Source organism: Centropristis striata, chromosome 16, assembly GCF_030273125.1.
Source record: "Centropristis striata isolate RG_2023a ecotype Rhode Island chromosome 16, C.striata_1.0, whole genome shotgun sequence".
NCBI classification, from domain to species: Eukaryota; Metazoa; Chordata; class Actinopteri; order Perciformes; family Serranidae; genus Centropristis; species Centropristis striata.
Genome location: NC_081532.1, coordinates 1,432,840 through 1,453,380, shown reverse-complemented (window position 1 = coordinate 1,453,380; position 20,541 = coordinate 1,432,840). Strand labels below are relative to the sequence as shown.

General features: G+C 35.2%; 1 protein-coding gene across 1 annotated transcript in view; it reads right to left on the bottom strand.

Annotated features, from left to right (window-relative positions):
* Positions 1 to 4,178: 4,178 nt before the first annotated feature.
* LOC131988115 (GTP-binding protein Di-Ras1-like) overlaps positions 4,179 to 20,541 on the bottom strand; it is a 37,009-nt gene continuing 20,646 nt past the window's right edge. Inside the window, exons 2-3 of the mRNA XM_059353139.1 lie at positions 13,137 to 13,481; positions 4,179 to 8,653 (exon numbers count right to left, since the gene is read on the bottom strand). Of these exons, the coding sequence (XP_059209122.1) occupies positions 8,366 to 8,653; positions 13,137 to 13,445 (597 nt within the window). The 5' untranslated portion in view covers positions 13,446 to 13,481 and the 3' untranslated portion in view covers positions 4,179 to 8,365. The remainder of the gene's footprint in view (positions 8,654 to 13,136; positions 13,482 to 20,541) is intronic.

Here is a 20,541-nt window from a genome sequence, read left to right as displayed (position 1 = left end):
TGCTCAAAAACAAGTTGGTGAGTTGTTGTTACTTATATCTTTAAGTTGGGGTTCACAACAAGGGCCAATAGTTCTGATAACTCTTATTTCTTTGTTGGGAAATTCGGTCATTAGCGAAAGCTAGCGGCTAACTGATGCTAGCGGCTAACGGATGCTAGCGATGCTGCTTGTTACAGCTACAAGAGTAGCCATTAGCGTATCAATGCTAACTCAAAATTGTGGTGAAATTCGGTCATTAGCGAAAGCTAGCAGCTAACTGATGCTAGCGGCTAACTGATGCTAGCGGCTAACTGATGCTAGCGGCTAACCGATGCTAGCGGCGCTGCTTGTTACAGCTACAAGAGGAGCCATTAGCATATCGATGCTAGCGGCTAACTGATGCTAGCGGCTAAGTGACGCTAGCGGCGCTGCTTGCTACATCTACAAGAGTAGCCATTAGTGTATCGATGCTAGCGGCTAACTGATGCTAGCTGCTAACTGATGCTAGCGGCGCTGCTTGTTACAGCTACAAGAGTAGCCATTAGCGTATCAATGCTAACTCAAAATTGTGGTCGCAACATTAGCTGACATTTCATAGCGGCGTTACAATCGTGCTAATTCAGCACATTGCAGAAGTTAGCAGAAGTAAGGATTAAAAGTTATTACGATGTTAAATAAAATTATAAGTTAGTACAACTTACAGTTGAGTTGACAAAAATCTGAATTCAGAGTTGAGCAAACTCAAAAACAAAACAATAAAATATTTAGTTTAATTGTCCAACTTAAGATTTTATTGACGTTTGTTGCCTTGAAATTTTGAGTTCACCCAACTTTTCTTTTTTTGCAACTTGCATTGTAGTCAGTTTCACGGAAATTTGAGTGATTCCGTGGCTATTTCACGGATTCCTGTGAGACCAGGTTGTGCACTCGGTATTTTCACACAACTTCTATTAATAGCACAGCTTGTTGTGCATACTGCTCTCTCTCTCTCTCTCTCTCTCTCTCTCTCTCTCTCTCTCTCTCTCTCTCACGCTGTCTCATTGTTTCCCTCCTTGCTGCTGTATCATCTTCCTCTCAGGAACATGAGCAGCGACAGTCTCTCTCCTGCAGACGTCAGCACAACAACAGATTGCACAAACATGCAGTGTGCACGTGTCCAGCTCATATTTATGCAGCGTGTGCACGTCAGCGTCAACCCAGAGCTGCCTGACAACATCATTTACAGCTCCGTCTTTTTTTTTAGCTGTAAATGTCACCCTAAAGTTGTTTTTTTTCTCCAGAGAGGATGGACACAATGTGCACATTTAAGAGCAAATCTGCTCAGAAAAAGTCGCAGATTTACGAGACAAAAGTGCGGAAAAAAACACTTTTTCTTGCAGATTAACCACTTTAAATCTCATAAATCTGCTCTTTTTATCCTCGTAGATTTGACACCTTAAACTTTTTTATCCTCCCGCAGGTCTGTATGTTGTTGTTTTTTACACATTCTGGCTGTATGTAATATCCTCCAATATTTTCTAGGGTTGAAATTTGATCGATTTCCAAACTTCTCCTCATTTTTGTGGACTAGTTTGGGCGAGGCATGGAATATATTTAAATACTCCATTTTTATATACATCAGCGTCCTCAGGAGCGGCTCTGGGGGAGCTGCAAATTTACTAGATTAAAGTGGCAAATCTACAAGAAAAAAATGTGCAGATTTAAGAGATTTAAAGTGGCAAATCTGCACGAAAAAAGTTGCAGATTTAAGAGACAAAAGTGGGGAAAAAACTATTTTTTTCTTGCAGATTCACCACTTTAAATCTCATAAATCTGCACATTTTTTCTCGTAGATTTGAGACTTTAATCCCGTAAACTTTTTTACATATTTTTGCAGCGTGTGCACCTCAATGTCAACCCAGATCTGCCTGACAAGATCATTTCCAGCTTTGTTTTTTAGCTTTTTAACCTTTTTTTTCAGAAGGACACGTGTGTTAGAAATCTCTCCGATCTTTCTGCTTTCTGGCGTCTAAAAACGAACTGAGACAAACAATTTGTTGTTGTTTTTAAAGATGGAGAAAAGGTACGAGTGAGCATCCCTGGCGTCTAACAGGTAAAGGGTACGTTTTACAATGCAAATTTTAGATTTTTAACAGGACCTCACATTAGTGCAAAGTACAACACATCGATAACAACGGATTCATTCAGCTTTTCAAAATAAGATAAAATAAAAAATCATGGAGTGGAACCTTTACTTACTTTACATATTCACATTTTGCTAGTATAATCTGATTGATAGATCTGAAGAGTGGATGTGTCAAATACAATAATATATCATGAGCATCATTATTAAGCTGTATATTACAGTACATAGCAACATCGAACCTCCTACTGTAACAACATTTCCTGGTTACAAAGGACTTATTCCCAGAAAGACAGCGGTACAGTTTCTCTTTACATGGGTAACATCTTACTTGAAGCTCTTATAAACATTTCATTCAACTACCGTACGCTTTATTTACAATAACTACACTGTTGTGTGGGTCTGTGGGCTTAAATATAATGCAGGAGGGACATTTTACATGGTGCTTATGCTGATTAATAAGCAAGTCTTCAAGTAAAATGTCACCCTAAAGTGCCCAGTTGTTGATTCTGCTGCACACATAAAGACAGAGAAGGAGACAGACGCAATCTGTTGCTGTGCTTTTTTCACCCTTTTTGTTTTTTTTTTGTTTTTCTCCAGAGAGGATGGACAGACACACAGTTAAAAGGGGAATCATCATCTGGGTCTTTGGGTTTAACAGTACAGGAGCAGATTATCCTCCACCCAAATAGTTGTTAAAACCGCCTGAGAGATGGAGAAAAGTGGACAAATAATCTGATTCTCCTCTTCGTCCGATACCAGCTTCCATCCTAACAACAAGTCCTCCGAGCCACGTGGTTCGTTTGTTCCTAGCCTTAATAAAACAATCCATTTTTCAAAATAAAAGCCCCTCATAGTGGCGGGAGTGCAACACGTCCTTTAACCTCAACAGCTGCTGTTTTAATCATGTGAATGCTGCAAAAAAGATTGCAGTTTTGTTAGATTTCGGCAGCAAAACTACTTACTTTTTAGAATTTTTAGATTTTCTTTTCCTGGTTTTGCATAAATGCAAATTAAAAATTGGTCAAACTGAGTCAAAGAGTCTTTTTCTTCCCATAATATAGTTTTTGGACACATGGAACAAGAGTTTTTCTATATATTTAATTATATTTAAGAAAAAAAACTGCAGTCCCATGTGCCCAAAGACTAAATATATAATAGTTGAATTAAAACATTAATGTTTGTGAGTTAAAAGTCATTTATTTTCATGTGATCTAAAAATTTCAAAGATGCATTGTTAGATAATTGCATAAAGTAAACTGTAAAAAAAAATCTGTTTAATTTACGGTAAAATACCTGAAGCTGTGTTTGCCAGAACTTCACCGTAAAAAATAAGATTATTATAGTGGGTTTTCTACTGTAAATGTAAATGTAAATATCAGCAAAAACTGTAATTTAGACTGAATATTCCCTTTATTTTTAGGGTAATTGTGTCCTAGTGAAAAAATGGTATTTCTCCTTTAATTTTACAGAAACATTTTTATATTTTTTACAGTAAAACTGTGTGTTTTGAAAAGTTTTTCAAAAGTTTTGTACTATTCCTTGATTTACGGTAATTAAAAGTGTCTATTATGGTGATTACAGCCTTTTTCTGATGCAATTTGACTGTAATTTCTACAAATATTTTGGACTTTTTTGTACTCAGTTTCACTTTCCTCCTGTCTGTCATAATCCCAACAGCCACCAGAGGGCGCCACAAAACTACAAATGTAAACATGGAACGTTTTTTAATTTGCTGAACAAAGGACACACGGGGCCATGAGGACTTGATTTTAATTTCTGTGTTTCACCACCACGACTAAACCATTCTCCCCATCACGATACCCTGTTGTTCAGCAGAACCACAACCCTTATTGTGCCATGTACCGGACAAATAAAAACACTTTATTATTACATCGATATCGAGACGAAGAGCACTGTGTTGTCATGACGACGAGCTATGTGATTGTTCCTCCATGTTCAGGACCGGTGAATAAATGTTAAGGATGAAAATCACACAAAAAGAAGACAAAAAAAAGGAAAAATAAGGTACAAAAAAAAATAGAAACACAAAAAAATATACAAATAGATATGTCGGTAAAAAAGTATTGTGCTTTTGGCTGTCCTGTGTACTTCGCGTACAGATTCAGAGCTCCCGCGTGACAAAAAAAAGGGCGTTTACATGCACTTTGGACATACAGTGGAGCTGTTTAACGGCTCCAGGAGGATATTTAGTGTTAAGCGGAGATTATAAATACATAACGTAGGCAGAAACATGACAAATTACAGTTGTGTGTGTGTGCAGGTGTGTGTGTGTTTATGATATAAAGTGCAATGTGAGGGCATTGAGGCTGAGCGAGCCCTGTTTGTCTTCATGGATCAGTCGACAGAAACTCAGACGATTTTTTTCGACACTTGCATGGATGCATTTGTGCGCATGCTGTAAGTGTGTGTGTGTGTGTGTGTGTGTGTGTGTGTGTGTGTGTGTGTGCACTAGAGGCCAAAAGTTTGGAAGCAAGATCAGATTTGTGCAAAAAAAGATCAAAGTTTCATTGGTATACTTTGCAACAAAATTAATGTGATTATTATATAAAAAGTCACTTTAAAACTATAATTTTCGGGGTTTTGGGTTTTTTCTATCTTGGACTTTGCTTTCTTCTTCTGGCTTTAACAACAGCACGGCGTATACAATATATATATTTTTTTTTTCTGCAAACTCTCAAAAGCCAAAGAGCTAAAGTGAATAATGCAAACTTTTTAAGTTTGTTCATTTAATTTGTAGTTTTTTGTTACTTTTGCACTGAAGTTGTGACTCTTGCAAATCTTTTTAACCCTAAAACTGAGCCCTTCTTCTTTTTTGTTCACATTTATTCAATTCAATTCAATGAAACTAGTCGGATCATGCAGTAAATACATCTAAAAATCCAAAGAATTCATACTGTTTTTTAAAAAAAGTCATTGTGAACAGAAAATTGAAGATTTTTGGCCTGTATTGTCCTTGCTTCTAAACTTTTTGCCTGTATTGTATTATATATATATATATATGTGTGTGTGTGTGTGTGACCCCATTCTGTTTCCTGTTCACTGATGCCCGTACGAGTGTATGAGAGGTAATGTGGCCAAAGCAAACCAAAGAGGAAACAGAATGTAGCGATATTCAGGTCGCACTGAATAATCTGCACGGAGCAAATGTTACATCCCTTATTTATTTATTCATTTTTTTTCTCTGTGTGCTTTTTGTTTAAGGACTTTTTTAAAGTTTTTTTTTTTTTTTACTACTTACATGAATTTAAAGAGCATTGTATAGCAACCGAACAAGAAAAAAAGGCAAAAAGAAGAGAAACCTTCACATGAAAAAGTGCCAAAGCAAACTGACATTCTTGATTTCAGAACCGAAAATCATCCCTTTTTCCTCTTTCTTACTTACGGCTTGGCAATGATTATCCGAGTGTATCGTCCTCGTAGACAAGGCAGACTTGTATTTTCTGTTTCCTGTGTTTGATGAGTCCAGCTTCTTTTCATCCAGAGTTCCTCTGAACTACATGAGAGTCTTAAAAGGATTGTTGCGTGGTGTGTGCATGCCTTCTCCACTTCACATGAGGACATTTAAAGAGTTCAGAGATGAGTTTTTTCTTTTAAACTTAATGACAGCTGGAGAAAAAAGGTAAAGTAGGTAAAGTCTGTTTTCATCCGTCAGGAGGGACGACGAGGGCGAGGAGATGAGGAGATTTACAAACTTCACCTCAGATTTGCGGACTAGTTTGGGCGAGGGACGGAATATATTTAAATACCCCAAGTTTATATACATCAGCGTCCTCAGAGTTGCAAATTTACTAGATTAAAGTGGCAAAACTATAAGAAGAAAATGTGCAGATTTAAGAGATTTAAAGTGGCAAATCTGCTCGAGAAAAGTTGCAGATTTATGAGACAAAAGTGGGAAAAAAACTACTTTTTTCTTGCAGATTCACCACTTTAAATCTCATAAATCTGCACATTTTTTCTCGTAGATTTGACACCTTAATCTCGTAAACTTTTTTCTCAAAATCTCAAAATATTACCCCCCTCCCCCGGGTGCATATGTTGTTGTTTTTTTGACACATTCTGGCTGTATGTAATATCCCCCAATATTCTCTAGGGTTGAAATTTGGAATTTGCAAGTATTTCAATGAATATCAAGGGTTAAAATAGTTTTTCTACCAGATGAGTGATCTTAACTAACTTTGTTGACTCTGTTACAGATACATTTCTGGTAACACTTTACAATAACCATCATTTATAAATGGTAAACAGATAGTTTATTAATGTTTAATCATCATTTATAAACCATATATAGGCCATTTAGAATAAATAGAACATTTCTTAATGTTGAACTATAATTTATAAATGCCAAATAAATGGTATATTAATGTAAGTTGATAGTTACTTTTAACAATTACATTATAATTATTAGTTTATTAATAGTTTTGCACTCATTATAACATTTTTAACACCATATTAAGTATGTAAATTATTTCAAAAATGATTGTTATACCTTTAAAGAGATTGTTTGAAAACATTTAAAGATTAGAATTTTGTAAATGGTTAATAATTGGTTTATAAACCATCTCTTAGATGGTTATTGTAAAGTGTTACCACATTTCTCTCTATTTGTTATAGTGTGGGTCGGGTTATGTGGAGGATGAGGATGCTGGGGATGAAGAAGTGAGAGAGGACACTGAATTTTTTAAATCTTGTGGATCAGAAAGTCTTTTGGTGCTGCTCTGTGGTTTTATTGCAGTCCAACGTCTCGATGATGCAGAAATCCACGACGACCATCGGCGTTTACAGCTGAACCATCGGCGTTTACAGCTGAACCATCGGCGTTTACAGCTGAACCATCGGCGACTCGCTTTTAATTTGCCTTTTTTTCTGATATTCTGCGTCCCTCCTCTTCCTCTTCCTCTTCCTCTTCCTCTCTCCTTTTGATTTCAGCAGAATGCACATGGATGTAAAGCTCCCAACTGAAATCCTGCATGTTTACAAAATAAGAGCTGAGTTGTGTTTGATGCACCAGTCAAACGGAGGAGATGTGGATGATGAGATCTCCGTTTACCTTCCACACGTTTTAAGTGAGTCCCTCCAGTGGCGGTTCTACCCAGGGGCCTCCAGGGGCCTCCAGGGGCCTCCAGGGGGCCTCCAGGGGCCTCCAGGGGCCACTGCCCCTGTGAAAAAGCCTTTGGCCCCTGCTGTGGCCCCTATAGTGTCTAATTAATAATAAAATGATCCATTTATAACGATGAACAATGGAACAATTCTAACCTTTTTTTCTTGTTCAAACAATATCTGGTGACACTTTATAATAACCAACTAAATGATGTTTATAGATGGTTTATAAACCAGTTATTAACCATTTACAAAGTGCTATACATATTTAAATGTTTTTAACCAATTTGTTAAAGGTATATGAATAATAATAAACTATTGATTAAAAAGTAATTGTTTGTTAATGGTAAAGTAACTATAAACTTACATTAATATACCATCTATTAGCCATTTTAAATGATTTAGTTAGTTAAACATTAATACAATTATGTATTTACCATTCTAAATGGGCTATATACGGTTTATAAATGATGATTAAACATTATTAAATCTGGTAATATCTGTTTACCATTTATAAATGATGGTTATTGTAAAGTGTTACCCAGTATCTCATTGTACACAAAAGGAACCCAGAATGTGTACATTGTATAATAGTTTAATTGTGCAATAAAATATTGTGTGTGTATATATATATAAATAAAGATCATTCTGACTGTACTGCACTTTCAAAATAAAAAAAAATGATTGTGCACAAAAATGAGAAATGTCATTTATCATACAAAAAAATATAATAGTTTAATTGTGCAATAAATTATTGCACAATTAAAATATAAATAAAGACCATTCTGACTGTACTGCACTTTCAAAATAAAAAAAATGATTGTGCACAAAAATGAGAAATGTCATTGTCGTACAAAAAAAACTGTTTACTGTTTAAATCAATGTATTTGTATCTTCCAAATATACTTAAATGAGATGTTTAAATGAGCTAAAATAAAGGTTTTGAATGCTTAAATATCATCTTTGCCATGTTTTAACGCGCTAACGTGCCCCTCTGATTAAACACTGGCCCAAACAGTAAAACTAGAACCGCCACTGAGTCCCTCCTCTCTCTTTTTTCCCGCCATTTCCTCCATGATTTCCTCCTCGTATTTCTTCCCTCTTCTCTCTCTCTCCTCCTCCCTCTCTCCTCCTCTTTATGGTTTACATCACGCTGCATTTCCCCTTCAGTCTCTCGGCGCGGGACTGCTTCCCTGAGCGCTTGCCGTCGATGTTGAGGCTCATGTTCCTCTTCTTGTCCAGGTTGAGGAGCTCCTGGAAGAGCTCCGTCACGTTGTGGTTGGTCTTGGCCGACGTCTCCATGAAGGCGCACTTCCACTGGTTGGCCTGGGCCTCGCCGTCCTTGGTCTCCACCTCCCGCTGGGTCTCGTCGCTCTTGTTGCCCACCAGCATGATGGGGATGGCCTCCACGTTGCCTTTTATAGCCAAGACCTGCAGCGGCAACCAGGGAGATGAAATAAGGACAGTGGTTGTTACGCTGCAGCAGGTCAGAGCAGCACATTATAAAAAGGTTAATTTAGTGGTGATTTTACACATTACACTGCAAAAAACATGAAGCTAACAAAGTATTTTCTTCTTATAGCTAGCAATAGTATTTTAATTATCTTGTTTTGAGCATAATTTAGCTACTGACCATAGCTTTATGTGCTTATTTTAAGAACATGTGTCTTTTTGTAACTAAAATGAGTGAATAATACACAAATACATAAAAATGACCATCTAAGACACAAAATGACCAAAAAAAGACACAAAATGACTAAAAAAGACCAAAAAAGACACAAAATTACCAAAAAACAACACAATAAGACTAAAAAAATACACAAAAAGACAAAAAAGACACAAAAAGACACAAAAATGACCAAAAAAGGGCACAAAATGACCCCCAAAAAAGACAAAAAGACACAAAAATGACACAAAATGACAAAAAAAAAAGACAAAAATGACACAAAAAGACACAAAATGAGCAAAAAAAGACACAAAATGACCAAACAAAAAAAAAAGTATTATTATTATGTAACAGAAATGAGTGAATAACCTCTTCACAGGGATTTCAGTCTTGTGTAAAGACTTGTTTTTAGGATTGACATTGTGAGCTTTTTTATGCTTTTCAAGCTATTCAACTGTTGATATTGGCTCCAATTGAGAGATTTAGTTCATTAGTTAATTAGTAGTTTTAGCATGTAGTTTTAATGTTATTTCAAAACCATTTTCTATCCACCAAAACATGGTTATTTCAAGTATTGCTGCTTCTTTTAATGTTACTACAGTCAGGCTTTTCAAATTACAATTGCTCAAAATAAGTATATTTGGATTTATTTCAAGCTATCATTGGTTTTTCCAGTTTCTGGATATATTTTTTCCAGCATGTATTTGCTTAATTCTAGTTATTTATTTCTCATTTTTTGTTAGTTGTTTTTTGCAGTGTGTGCTCTAGCTGGTCAGTGCACATTATAAAAAGGTTAGTTTGGTGGTAATTTTAACACATTACACTGCAAAAAACATGAAGCTAACAAAGTATTTTCTTTTTATACCTAGCAATATTATCTTAATTATTATTATTATTATTATTATTATGCGCTAATGTAATTATATTATTGTTTTAAAGTCTTTTTTAGGATTGACATTGTGAGCTTTTTTATGCTTTTCAAGCTATTCAACTGTTGATATTGGCTCCAATTGAGAGATTTAGTTCATTAGTTAATTAGTAGTTTTAGCATGTAGTTTTAATGTTATTTCAAAACCATTTTCTATCCACCAAAACATGGTTATTTCAAGTATTGCTGCTTCTTTTAATGTTACTACAGTCAGGCTTTTCAAATTACAATTGCTCAAAATAAGTATATTTGGATTTATTTCAAGCTATCATTGGTTTTTCCAGTTTCTGGATATATTTTTTCCAGCATGTATTTGCTTAATTCTAGTTATTTATTTCTCATTTTTTGTTAGTTGTTTTTTGCAGTGTGTGCTCTAGCTGATCAGTGCACATTATAAAAAGGTTAGTTTGGTGGTAATTTTAACCCATTACACTGCAAAAAACATGAAGCTTACCAGTATTTTCTTCTTATAGCTATCAATAGTATTTTAATTATCTTGTTTTGAGTATAATTTAGCTACTGACCATAGCTTAATGTGCCTATTTTAAGAATATGTGTCTTTTTGTAACTAAAATGAGTGAATAATACACAAATACATAAAAATGACCAAATAAGACACAAAATGACCAAAAAAAGACACAAAATAACTAAAAAAGATCAAAAAAGACCAAAAAAGACACAAAATTACCAAAAAACGACACAATAAGACTAAAAAAATACACAAAAGACACAAAAAGACAAAAAAGTGACCAAAAAAGAGACAAAAAGACGCAAAATGACAAAAAAGACAAAAAAATGACCAAAAAAGGACACAAAAGGACCCCCAAAAAAGACAAAAAGACACAAAAATGACACAAATTGACAAAAAAAAGACACAAAAATGACACAAAATGACCAAAAAAAAGACAAAAATGACACAAAAAGACACAAAATGACCAAACAAAAACAAAAGTATTATTATTATGTAACAAAAATGAGTGAATAACCTCTTCACAGGGATTTCAGTCTGGTGTAAAGACTTGTTTTTAGGATTGACATTGTGAGCTTTTTCATGCTTTTCAATCTCTTCAACTGTTGAATATGGTGAGTTTTTACCTCAAATATTGGCTCCAGTTGTGAGTTTTAGTTGCATGGAGTTTAAATTATATTTCAAAAGCATTTTTCATTGTCAGTTGGTTTTTGCAGTGTATGGATTCAGATTTAAGAGATTTAAAGTGGCAAATCTGCTGGAAAAAAGTTGCAGATTTACGAGACAAAAGTGGGGAAAAAACAATTTTTTCTTGCAGATTCATCACTTTAAATCTCATAAATCTGCACATTTTTTCTCGTAGATTTGACACTTTAATCTCGTAAACTTTTTTTCTCAAAATATTACCCCCCTCCCCGGGTCCGTATGTTTTTTTTTACACATTCTGGCTGTATGTAATATCCTCCAATATTCTCTAGGGTTGAAATTTGAATATTTCCAAACTTCACCTCATATTTGTGGGCTAGTTTGGGCGAGGCATGGAATATATTTAAATACCCCATTTTTATATACATCAGCGTCCTCAGGAGAGGCTCTGAGTTGCAAATTTACTAGATTAAAGTGGCAAATCTACAAGAAAAAAAACTGCAGATTTAAGAGATTTAAAGTAGCAAATCTGCTGGAAAAAAGTTGCAGATTGACGAGACAAAAGTGGGGGAAAAAACTACTTTTTTCTCGCAGATTCACCACTTTAAATCTCATAAATCTGCACATTTTTTCTTGTAGATTTGACACTTTAATCTCGTAAACTTTTTTTCTCAAAATATTGCCCCCCTCCCCTGGTCCGTATGTTTTTTTATTTTTTTTACACATTCTGGCTGTATTTAATATCCTCCAATATTCTCTAGGGTTGAAATTTGAATATTTCCAAACTTCACCTCATATTTGTGGGCTAGTTTGGGCGAGGCATGGAAGATATTTAAATACCCCATTTTTATATACATCAGCGTCCTCAGGAGAGGCTCTGAGTTGCAAATTTACTAGATTAAAGTGGCAAATCTACAAGAAAAAAAGCTGCAGATTTAAGAGATTTAAAGTGGCAAATCTGCTCGAAAAAAGTTGCAGATTTACGAGACAAAAGCCCTATTATTAACCCTATAAAGCCTGAACCATGAAATAATTGCCAGAAAATTCAATTTTTTTTAAAACCGAGTGCTTATTAACTTGCTGACGAAATTTTAAAAAATAAATAAATTGCATATATGAATTCTAATTTGTATCATATTTGATACATCACGTCTTTTTGTGCAATTTGTTGCTCACAGTTTGTTTTTCTTGAACTAACAAAAACATCAAACAACAACATTTTTAACTTTTCCTTTTTCCTCAAACATGCAAAATACATATTTTTTCCATATAACTAATAATAATAATAATCATACATCTGCTGATATGAAGTTTTTTAATGCAGCAATGACTGATCCACTTGTGGAACCTGCATATCATTTTTGCTACATCTGGTATTTTTGTGCAATTTGTTGCTCAGTTTGTTTATCTTCAACACATGTATACATCAGGTTTTTGATGATGTAGAGCAGGGATTCCCAAAGTGTGGTGCGTGGACCCCTGGGGGTGCGTGAGCTGCTGCTAGGGGGTGCGCGAGATGAAAAATGTAATGGCGGTCTGATAATGACACAATTACATTTTTTTCCCCCCACACAATAAAGACATGTTATTAATTAATTAATAAATACAGGCTATTCAATTTTATGTCATTTATTGTTCATTTTTGCATCTACTTTGGTCATTTTTGCATCTATTTTTTGGTTGTTTGGTAATTTTTACATGTATTTTTGGTCAATTTGTGTCTATTTTGATAATTTTGTGTCATCTTTGGTCATTTTTGCATCTATTTTTGGTTGTTTTTGATCTTATAATGAAGCGTAGAAGAAGTTATCTTCTTGTTCTTGGATCATTTTTCCAACCTGTGTTATGATGACGGGGTTGTGTTCACTCCACGCTCATTTAAATTTGCTGCAATTTTTGTTCAACGCATTTTTGTTCAAAATATTATAACATTTTCCCAACTGATCTGCTTTCTGCCTCTGATCCTGAGCCTGTCATCATCCTCCACCTTTAATATGGCTATAAAAACTCTTATTGCATTTTGGTTTTTTTGAAGGTGTGGGGGATTGGGGGTGCGTCAACCCAGTTTGGACATAGAAGGAGGTGCACGGCTAAAAAAGTTTGGGAACCGCTGATGTAGAGGTCTCAAAAATGACTGTATCTAATATGATACACTTGGCTTTATAGGGTTAAGGGTTAATGGTAATAAATCCATCATGGCTCCCACCTGCTGGTAGATGGGTTTGAGCTCCTCCAGGGACTGTTTGCTGGTGATGGAGTAGACCAGGATGAAGGCGTGGCCTTTGGAGATGGACAGGCGCTGCATGGCGGGGAACTGGTGGCTCCCCGTGGTGTCGGTGATCTGCAGCGTGCACACGCTCTTATCACAGCTGATCACCTGGCGGTAGGTGTCCTCCACCGTGGGGATGTAGGTGTCCCTGAAGGTCCCCTTCACGAAGCGCAGGACCAGGGAGCTCTTCCCCACGCCGCCCGCCCCGAACACCACCACACGGTAGTCGTTGCTCTGCTCCGGCATTCTGCTGCCCCCCTCAGGCTAAAGACAGTGGTACACCTGGAGGTTAAAAGTGGGAAGAAGAGGATCAATTTAGCGGAAAAAGAGGAAAATTAGCAAATGGGTGATTCTTATGAACATGCTGCAGCTCATAGCAGAAACCCAAGAGCATTGAATACACATTTTATTTGACCCTTTGTAACTTATACAGTCTAAAGTCACTGTTTAATATGAATTTATAATCTATTTTAACCCTTTGATGCACAACATGGGTCTAAAGTGACCTGATATGTATGAGTTTTTATGTTCTATATCTTTGTAATAAATTATTTTCATCATTCAGTATTCCAGGTTTTCCTTAATTAGTTTGTTTTTGATCATCATACATCCTAATTTTATGTTTTCCTTTATTCATTTTTTAATAAAATCCCTTTTTGTGTCATTACTCTTCTAATGCACAACATGGGTCAAAAATGACCCATATCCATTTTTTTTACTTAAGTAGCTTGCTAAGCTAACTACTTAGCTAACTTCTTGGCTAAGTATTTAGCTAGGTAGCTTGCTAAGCTAAGTACTTAGCTAACTTCTTGGCTAAGTATTTAGCTAAGTAGCTTGCTAAGCCAAGTAGTTAGCTACGTACGGGAGAAGAGGATCAATTTAGTGGAAAAAGAGGAAAATTAGCAAATGGGTGATTCTTATGAACATGCTGCAGCTCATAGCAAAAACCCAAGAGCATTGAATACACATTTTCTTTGACCCTTTATAACTTATACAATCTAAAGTCACTGTTTAATATGAATTTATAATCTATTTTAACCCTTTGATGCACAACATGGGTCTAAAGTGACCCGGTATGTATGAGTTTTTATGTTCTATAGGGTGAATTCGGGTAATGTGGGACACTTTTTGCAATTTTGACTTTGTTATATTTTTCTAAATTAAAAAATATTTTATGTAATTTCAGTCACATGGTAGACCAATCGTAAAGGTTTTGATGACTATATTTACTTTAAGCAGGAAATAAACCAGCCAAACCTTAAGTGTCCCACATTACCCGAATCCACCCTATCTTTACAATAAATTATTTTCATCATTCAGTATTCCAGGTTTTCCTTAATTAGTTTGTTTTTGATCATCATACATCCTAATTTTATATTTTCCTTTATTCATTTTTTAATAAAATCCCTTTTTGTGTCATTACTCTTCTAATGCACAACATGGGTCAAAAATGACCCGTATCCATTTTTTTTTAGCTAAGTAGCTTGCTAAGCTAACTACTTAGCTAACTTCTTGGCTAAGTATTTAGCTAGGTAGCTTGCTAAGCTAAGTACTTAGCTAACTTCTTGGCTAAGTATTTAGCTAAGTAGCTTGCTAAGCCAAGTAGTTAGCTACGTACGGGAGAAGAGGATCAATCTAGTGGAAAAAGAGGAAAATTAGCAGCAGGGTGATTCTCATGAACATGCTGCAGCTCATAGCAAAACCCAAGAGCATTGAATACACATTTTCTTTGACCCTTTATAACTTATACAATCTAAAGTCATTGTTTAATATGAATTTATAATCTATTTTAACCCTTTGATGCACAACATGGGTCTAAAGTGACCCGATATGTATGAGTTTTTATGTTCTATAGGGTGAATTCGGGTAATGTGGGACACTTTTTGCAATTTTGACTTTGTTATATTTTTCTAAATTAAAAAATATTTTATGTAATTTCAGTCACATGGTAGACCAATAGTAAAGGTTTTGATGACTATATTTACTTTAAGCAGGAAATAAACCAGCCAAACCTTAAGTGTCCCACATTACCCGAATCCACCCTATCTTTACAATAAATTATTTTCATCATTCAGTATTCCAGGTTTTCCTCAATTAGTTTGTTTTTGATCATCATACATCCTAATTTTATATTTTCCTTTATTCATTTTTTAATAAAATCCCTTTTTGTGTCACTACTCTTCTAATGCACAACATGGGTCAAAAATGACCCATATCCATTTTTTTTACTTAAGTAGCATGCTAAGCTAACTGCTTAGCTAACTTCTTGGCGAAGTATTAAGCTAGGTAGCTTGCTAAGCTAACTACTTAGCTAACTTCTTGGCTAAGTATTAACTAAGTAGCTTGCTAAGCTAACTACTTAGCTAACTTCTTGGCTAAGTATTTAGCTAAGTAGCTTGCTTAGCCAAGTAGTTAGCTATGTAGTAATACAAAAACTTTTTTTCTTCATAAAGTATGAGAGGCAAAATGGAAATAATGATTGGTTGTTATCAAAAACAAGATATTTAAAGAATTTTTGAAATATGAAGGAAATGAATGAGGGTCATTTTAGACCGATGTTGTGCATCAAAGGGCTAAAATTGTTAAGGTATTTTCTGACATTTTTAGAGACACTGTGAGCAAAATGTGAGGAGTGTGTGTGTGTGTGTGTGTGTGTGTATCTGTAACTGTAATCGCATCAAAGGATCAAAGGCAATCAGAGCAGATCAATCAACAGAATTAACTGACACCAAGTGTTGAATGGTCTGGAACAGTGACAGCAGCCAGAGGTGGACTGGAATTTCTGGCCTCGAACAGAAAGCATTTTTGGCAAAACCATAATACCTATCATTGATCCGACTTCACTTAGAGCGTCCTGAGTTCTTCCTGAACATCTACATATGATTTTTTTTAAGAAAAATGAAAAAATAGCTTTGTTAGAGCGATCTAAAAAAACTGTTCCATCTCCCTTTTTCAGAAATCTTCCTGCGTTTTTAATATGGGAGCCAATGAGGCTGTTGGTGGTGTTGGTGGATCATCTGTGCGTCCTACGCCCAAACTATAACTCTGACAGCTTTACCAGAGGATTGTGAGGGAGAAGACTAATTTTCCTACGTTTCTATGTATAAATTATTTCTGTAGAGTGGAATTTGCGGCCTGGAGCGCAGTTTTCAAATTTATTTTTTGACAGTTTCTTCTCTCCCTCTACACTCTGGCGATGATGTCACACACTGTGACACGAACATTCCGTGCAATACACACCCATTATAATCTCAGAATTTCTCCAAAAATGATCATGGTCATTGAACAGGGATTGATCAAAAACTATATGACCTATTGAAACATGGATTAATACACCGATACACAAGACTTGTGTCTACTGTTTAAAGTTTAAATGGAGTCTCTAGGTGTAACTATGCCGGAGAAGTAGACGTTTAAAAACCTCCAATTATTGTTCTTTTTCGCTCATTTTTTTTCAGCCGTCCCATTCACTTCAATGCAAAATTTTGGCTTCATGACAATCACCCAAATGAGCCGTCAGCAGATCATAAAGCAGATGGAGGAGCAGGAAGAGGAGCCGGAGGGACTCGACCTCGGACTCTAACTTTCCTCGTGGTCTGACTAGGAGCCAGACTACAAATTAGAGAGGATGAGGTTGGTGAGGCTCCAAGTGTTTCACCTGACGCAGACATTTCCCTGATCAATACTGTTCGCAGAGTCACACTTTCTCACTTTCAACCCCAAAAAACATTCCAGCTTTTTCCTCATTTATCAACTTTAGCAACTGCAGCAAATCCAGTAAGAGACAAAGAGACGAAGAGACGAGGACAGAGAGTCCTCGCAACTATAACAATATCATGAACTCATGTATAATCCAACACAACAAACAGCAGCTTTAAACAATGAGTTAAATTGACAGCCCTATTACACATAAACACAACTCTATTAACGTCACAAAAGTAAAGCAATCAAAGCAATCAACAGAATTAACTGCCACCAACTGCTGAATGTTCCGTAACAGAGGTGGACAGACTGGAATTTCTGGCCTCGAACAGAAAGCATTTTTGGCAAAACCATAATACCTATCATTGATCCGACTTCACTTTGAGCGTCCTGAGTTCTTCCTGAACGTCTACATATGTTTTTTTTCCAGAAAAATAAAAAAATAGCTTTGTTAGAGCGATCTAAAGAAACTGTTAAATATGCTTTTCTACAGAAATCCTGCGTTTTTAATATGGGAGCCAATGAGGCTGTTGGTGGTGTTGGTGGCGCATCTGTGCGTCCTACACCCAAACTATAACATTTACTGCAGGGCTTCTGCACTGTTCTTTTAAGTTGCATGTGTGCAGGATAAAAGGTGCATGTCTTGAATGTTTGTATGACAAAACTGACTGAACGTCAACTGAAACTGCAGCATTCACTGCAGCGTCTCTCTGTTGTGGGATCCAAGCACAAGATGGCAAAGATAGTTAACCCTGTGGAGTGTCTAAAAGCTCCAAATAATCAGACTTGTTGCCTCCATCCAGACTAGAAAACAAAGCAGCGTGGAGCCCTACTGTACATTTACCTCTAAAGTTCTGGCTGTAAACTCCATGAGGCCAGTTTCAGTTTGATGATGATATACCAAGTAAAACTGGAGACAAGCTCAAATAGATTTAGTATCAAATGATAGAACTGGATGGAACCCTCTTATATGGTAGATTTGACACCTTTGGTCACATTTGACACATTTAAAGTTCTTTATTGAGCATGATAGTGTTTTGAAATAAAAAAAAAAGATTCAAAATCACATTTTATGTTGAACTAAAGGACTAAAAAAGACACAAAATAACAAAAAAAAGACACAAAGTGACTAAAAAAAGACACAAAATTACACAAAATGACCAAAAAAGACACCAAAAGAAACAAAATGACCAAAAAACACACAAAATGAAAAGACAAAATGACCAAAAAAACCCCACAGAAGACACAAAATGACAAAAAAAGACACAAGTGACCAAAAAGACACAAAAAAGACACAAAAAGAGATGAAAAGGATAAAAAAAATGGACAAAATAGCCCAAGACTCTTGACTCTTGTAAGTGTTGGTGAAACAGCTTTGTAACTGTTGATATTCTAGTTTCCAGCATGTATTTACTCAGTATAGGTCATAAAATCTCAGTAACAAGCTGTAATATCTGATTTAGATCATTAAGGACCAAAACACTTCAAACAAGGGAAACAGTCCAACATTTTGTGGCTTTTTTAGTCATTTTGTGTCTTTTTTTTTAGACATTTTGTCTCTTTTTTTGGTCATTTTGTGTCTTTTTTTGGTCATTTTGTGTCTTTTTTTAGTCATGTTGTGTCTTTTTTTGGTCTTTTTGTTTCTTGTAAGTCTTGTAAGTGTTGATGAAACAGCTTTGTAACTGTTGATATTCTAGTTTCCAGCATGTATTTACTCAGTATAGGTGATAAAATCTCAGTAACAAGCTGTAATATCTGATTTAGATCATTAAGGACCAAAACTTATTTTTTTTAGACATTTTGTGTCTTTTTTTGGTCATTTTGTGTCTTTTTTTAGACATTTTGTGTCTTTTTTTGGTCATTTTGTGTCTTCTTTTAGTTATGTTGTGTCTTTTATGGTCATTTTGTGTCTTTTTTTAGTCATTTTGTGTCTTTTTTTGTCATTTTGTGTCTTTTTTTGGTCATTTTGTGTCTTTTTTAAGTTCTTTTGTGTCTTTTTTTAGTCATTTTGTGTCCTTTTTGTCATTTTTTGTCTTTTTTTTAGTTATTTTGGCTCTTTTTTTAGTCATTTTGTGTCATTATGTGTCTTTTTTTAGTCATTTTGCGTCTTTTTGTGTCTTGTAAGTCTTGTAAGTGTTGATGAAACAGCTTTGTAACTGTTGATATTCTAGTTTCCAGCATGTATTTACTCAGTATAGGTCATACAATCTCAGTAACAAGCTGTCATATTATTATTATTTAGATAATTAAGGACCAAAACACTTCAAACAAGTGAAACAGTCCAACATAAAAGATGCTATATCTGATCAGACAAAACATAAGCATACATCCTCTTGATCTGAGATATTTAATCTGACTCAGAGTTCAGTTCTTGCAGTGTGCTGCAGCTCATCCATATGCATGTGAACAATGTCCTCACACCTAATCTATCGCTATCTTTCTAAGTGCTTGTGTGTCTGCCGAGCATGATTACGCATTGTATCTGTTGCATTATTTATCTGCTGTGCTTCTAAACTTGCTTTAAGGTCCCATAATAAGATTCTCCTTCAGTTGTGATCATGTGCTGCTCTCTGAGCTGCAGCTGTAATGAAACAGTAAATTGACATCAATACCAGATGGAATAAGTGGATTTCTGTCATGCTTGCACTGCTGGAATCCACTATTGATGGCAGGCTCTGTGTAATTGCATTGCCAGGTTGGAGATAATATCAGTCAAGGAGTTCAAAATAAATGGGGATTGAGCTAGAGCCTCTTGAGTTTTATAGTCGATCTATAGCTGTAAGTCTGGCTGACATATAAGAGTGTTTTATATCCGTAACACACACACACACACACTTTAATTTGCAGATGAGACTTCTGATCACACGGCTGCAGATTATTTTACTCTGGCAAAGCAGAGAATGCTGCACTGCAAAAAAGGTGTGTCTAAGATAAAAACAGTAAATCTGAGAGAAATGATCTCGCTGCATTAAATTAAGATTATTAAATCTAGAAATAAGCATGTTGAACGGTTAAAATGAGAAATTAACTCTTAAAACAAGATAAATTATCTAACACTTCTAAATCTAAAGATTAAAAAAAAATCTTGGTAAGAAACTAATAATTTCAGTGCAATCTGCTCGGGCCAGTTCATCGCTGTACAATTTTTGTCTTTTTTGGTCATTTTGTGACTAAAAGAAGATGTAAAAAGACACAAAATGACCAAAAAAAGACACAAAAAGATGTAAAATGACCAAAAAAGAAACAAAAAACGTAAAATTACCAAAAAAGACATAAAAAGACAAAAAAAAAACACAAAAAAAGGAACAAAAAAGACACAAAAAGACCAAAAAAAGACATAAAAAGATGTAAAATGACCAAAAAAGAAACAAAAGACGCAAAATGACCAAAAAAGACATGACGTGTTGGTATCATTGTTTTCAGGACAACCTCACCTATATGACCCTGATTATTATTTTTCATTTTGACTTACTGGATCAACATTTTGAACACAAAAAACACACAAAAAATACAAAAAATTACAAAAAACACACATAAAACACAAAAAATGACAAAAAAACACACATAAAACACACCAAAAACACACACAAAATTACAAAAAACACACATTAAGAGACAAAGAAATTACAAAAACACAAAA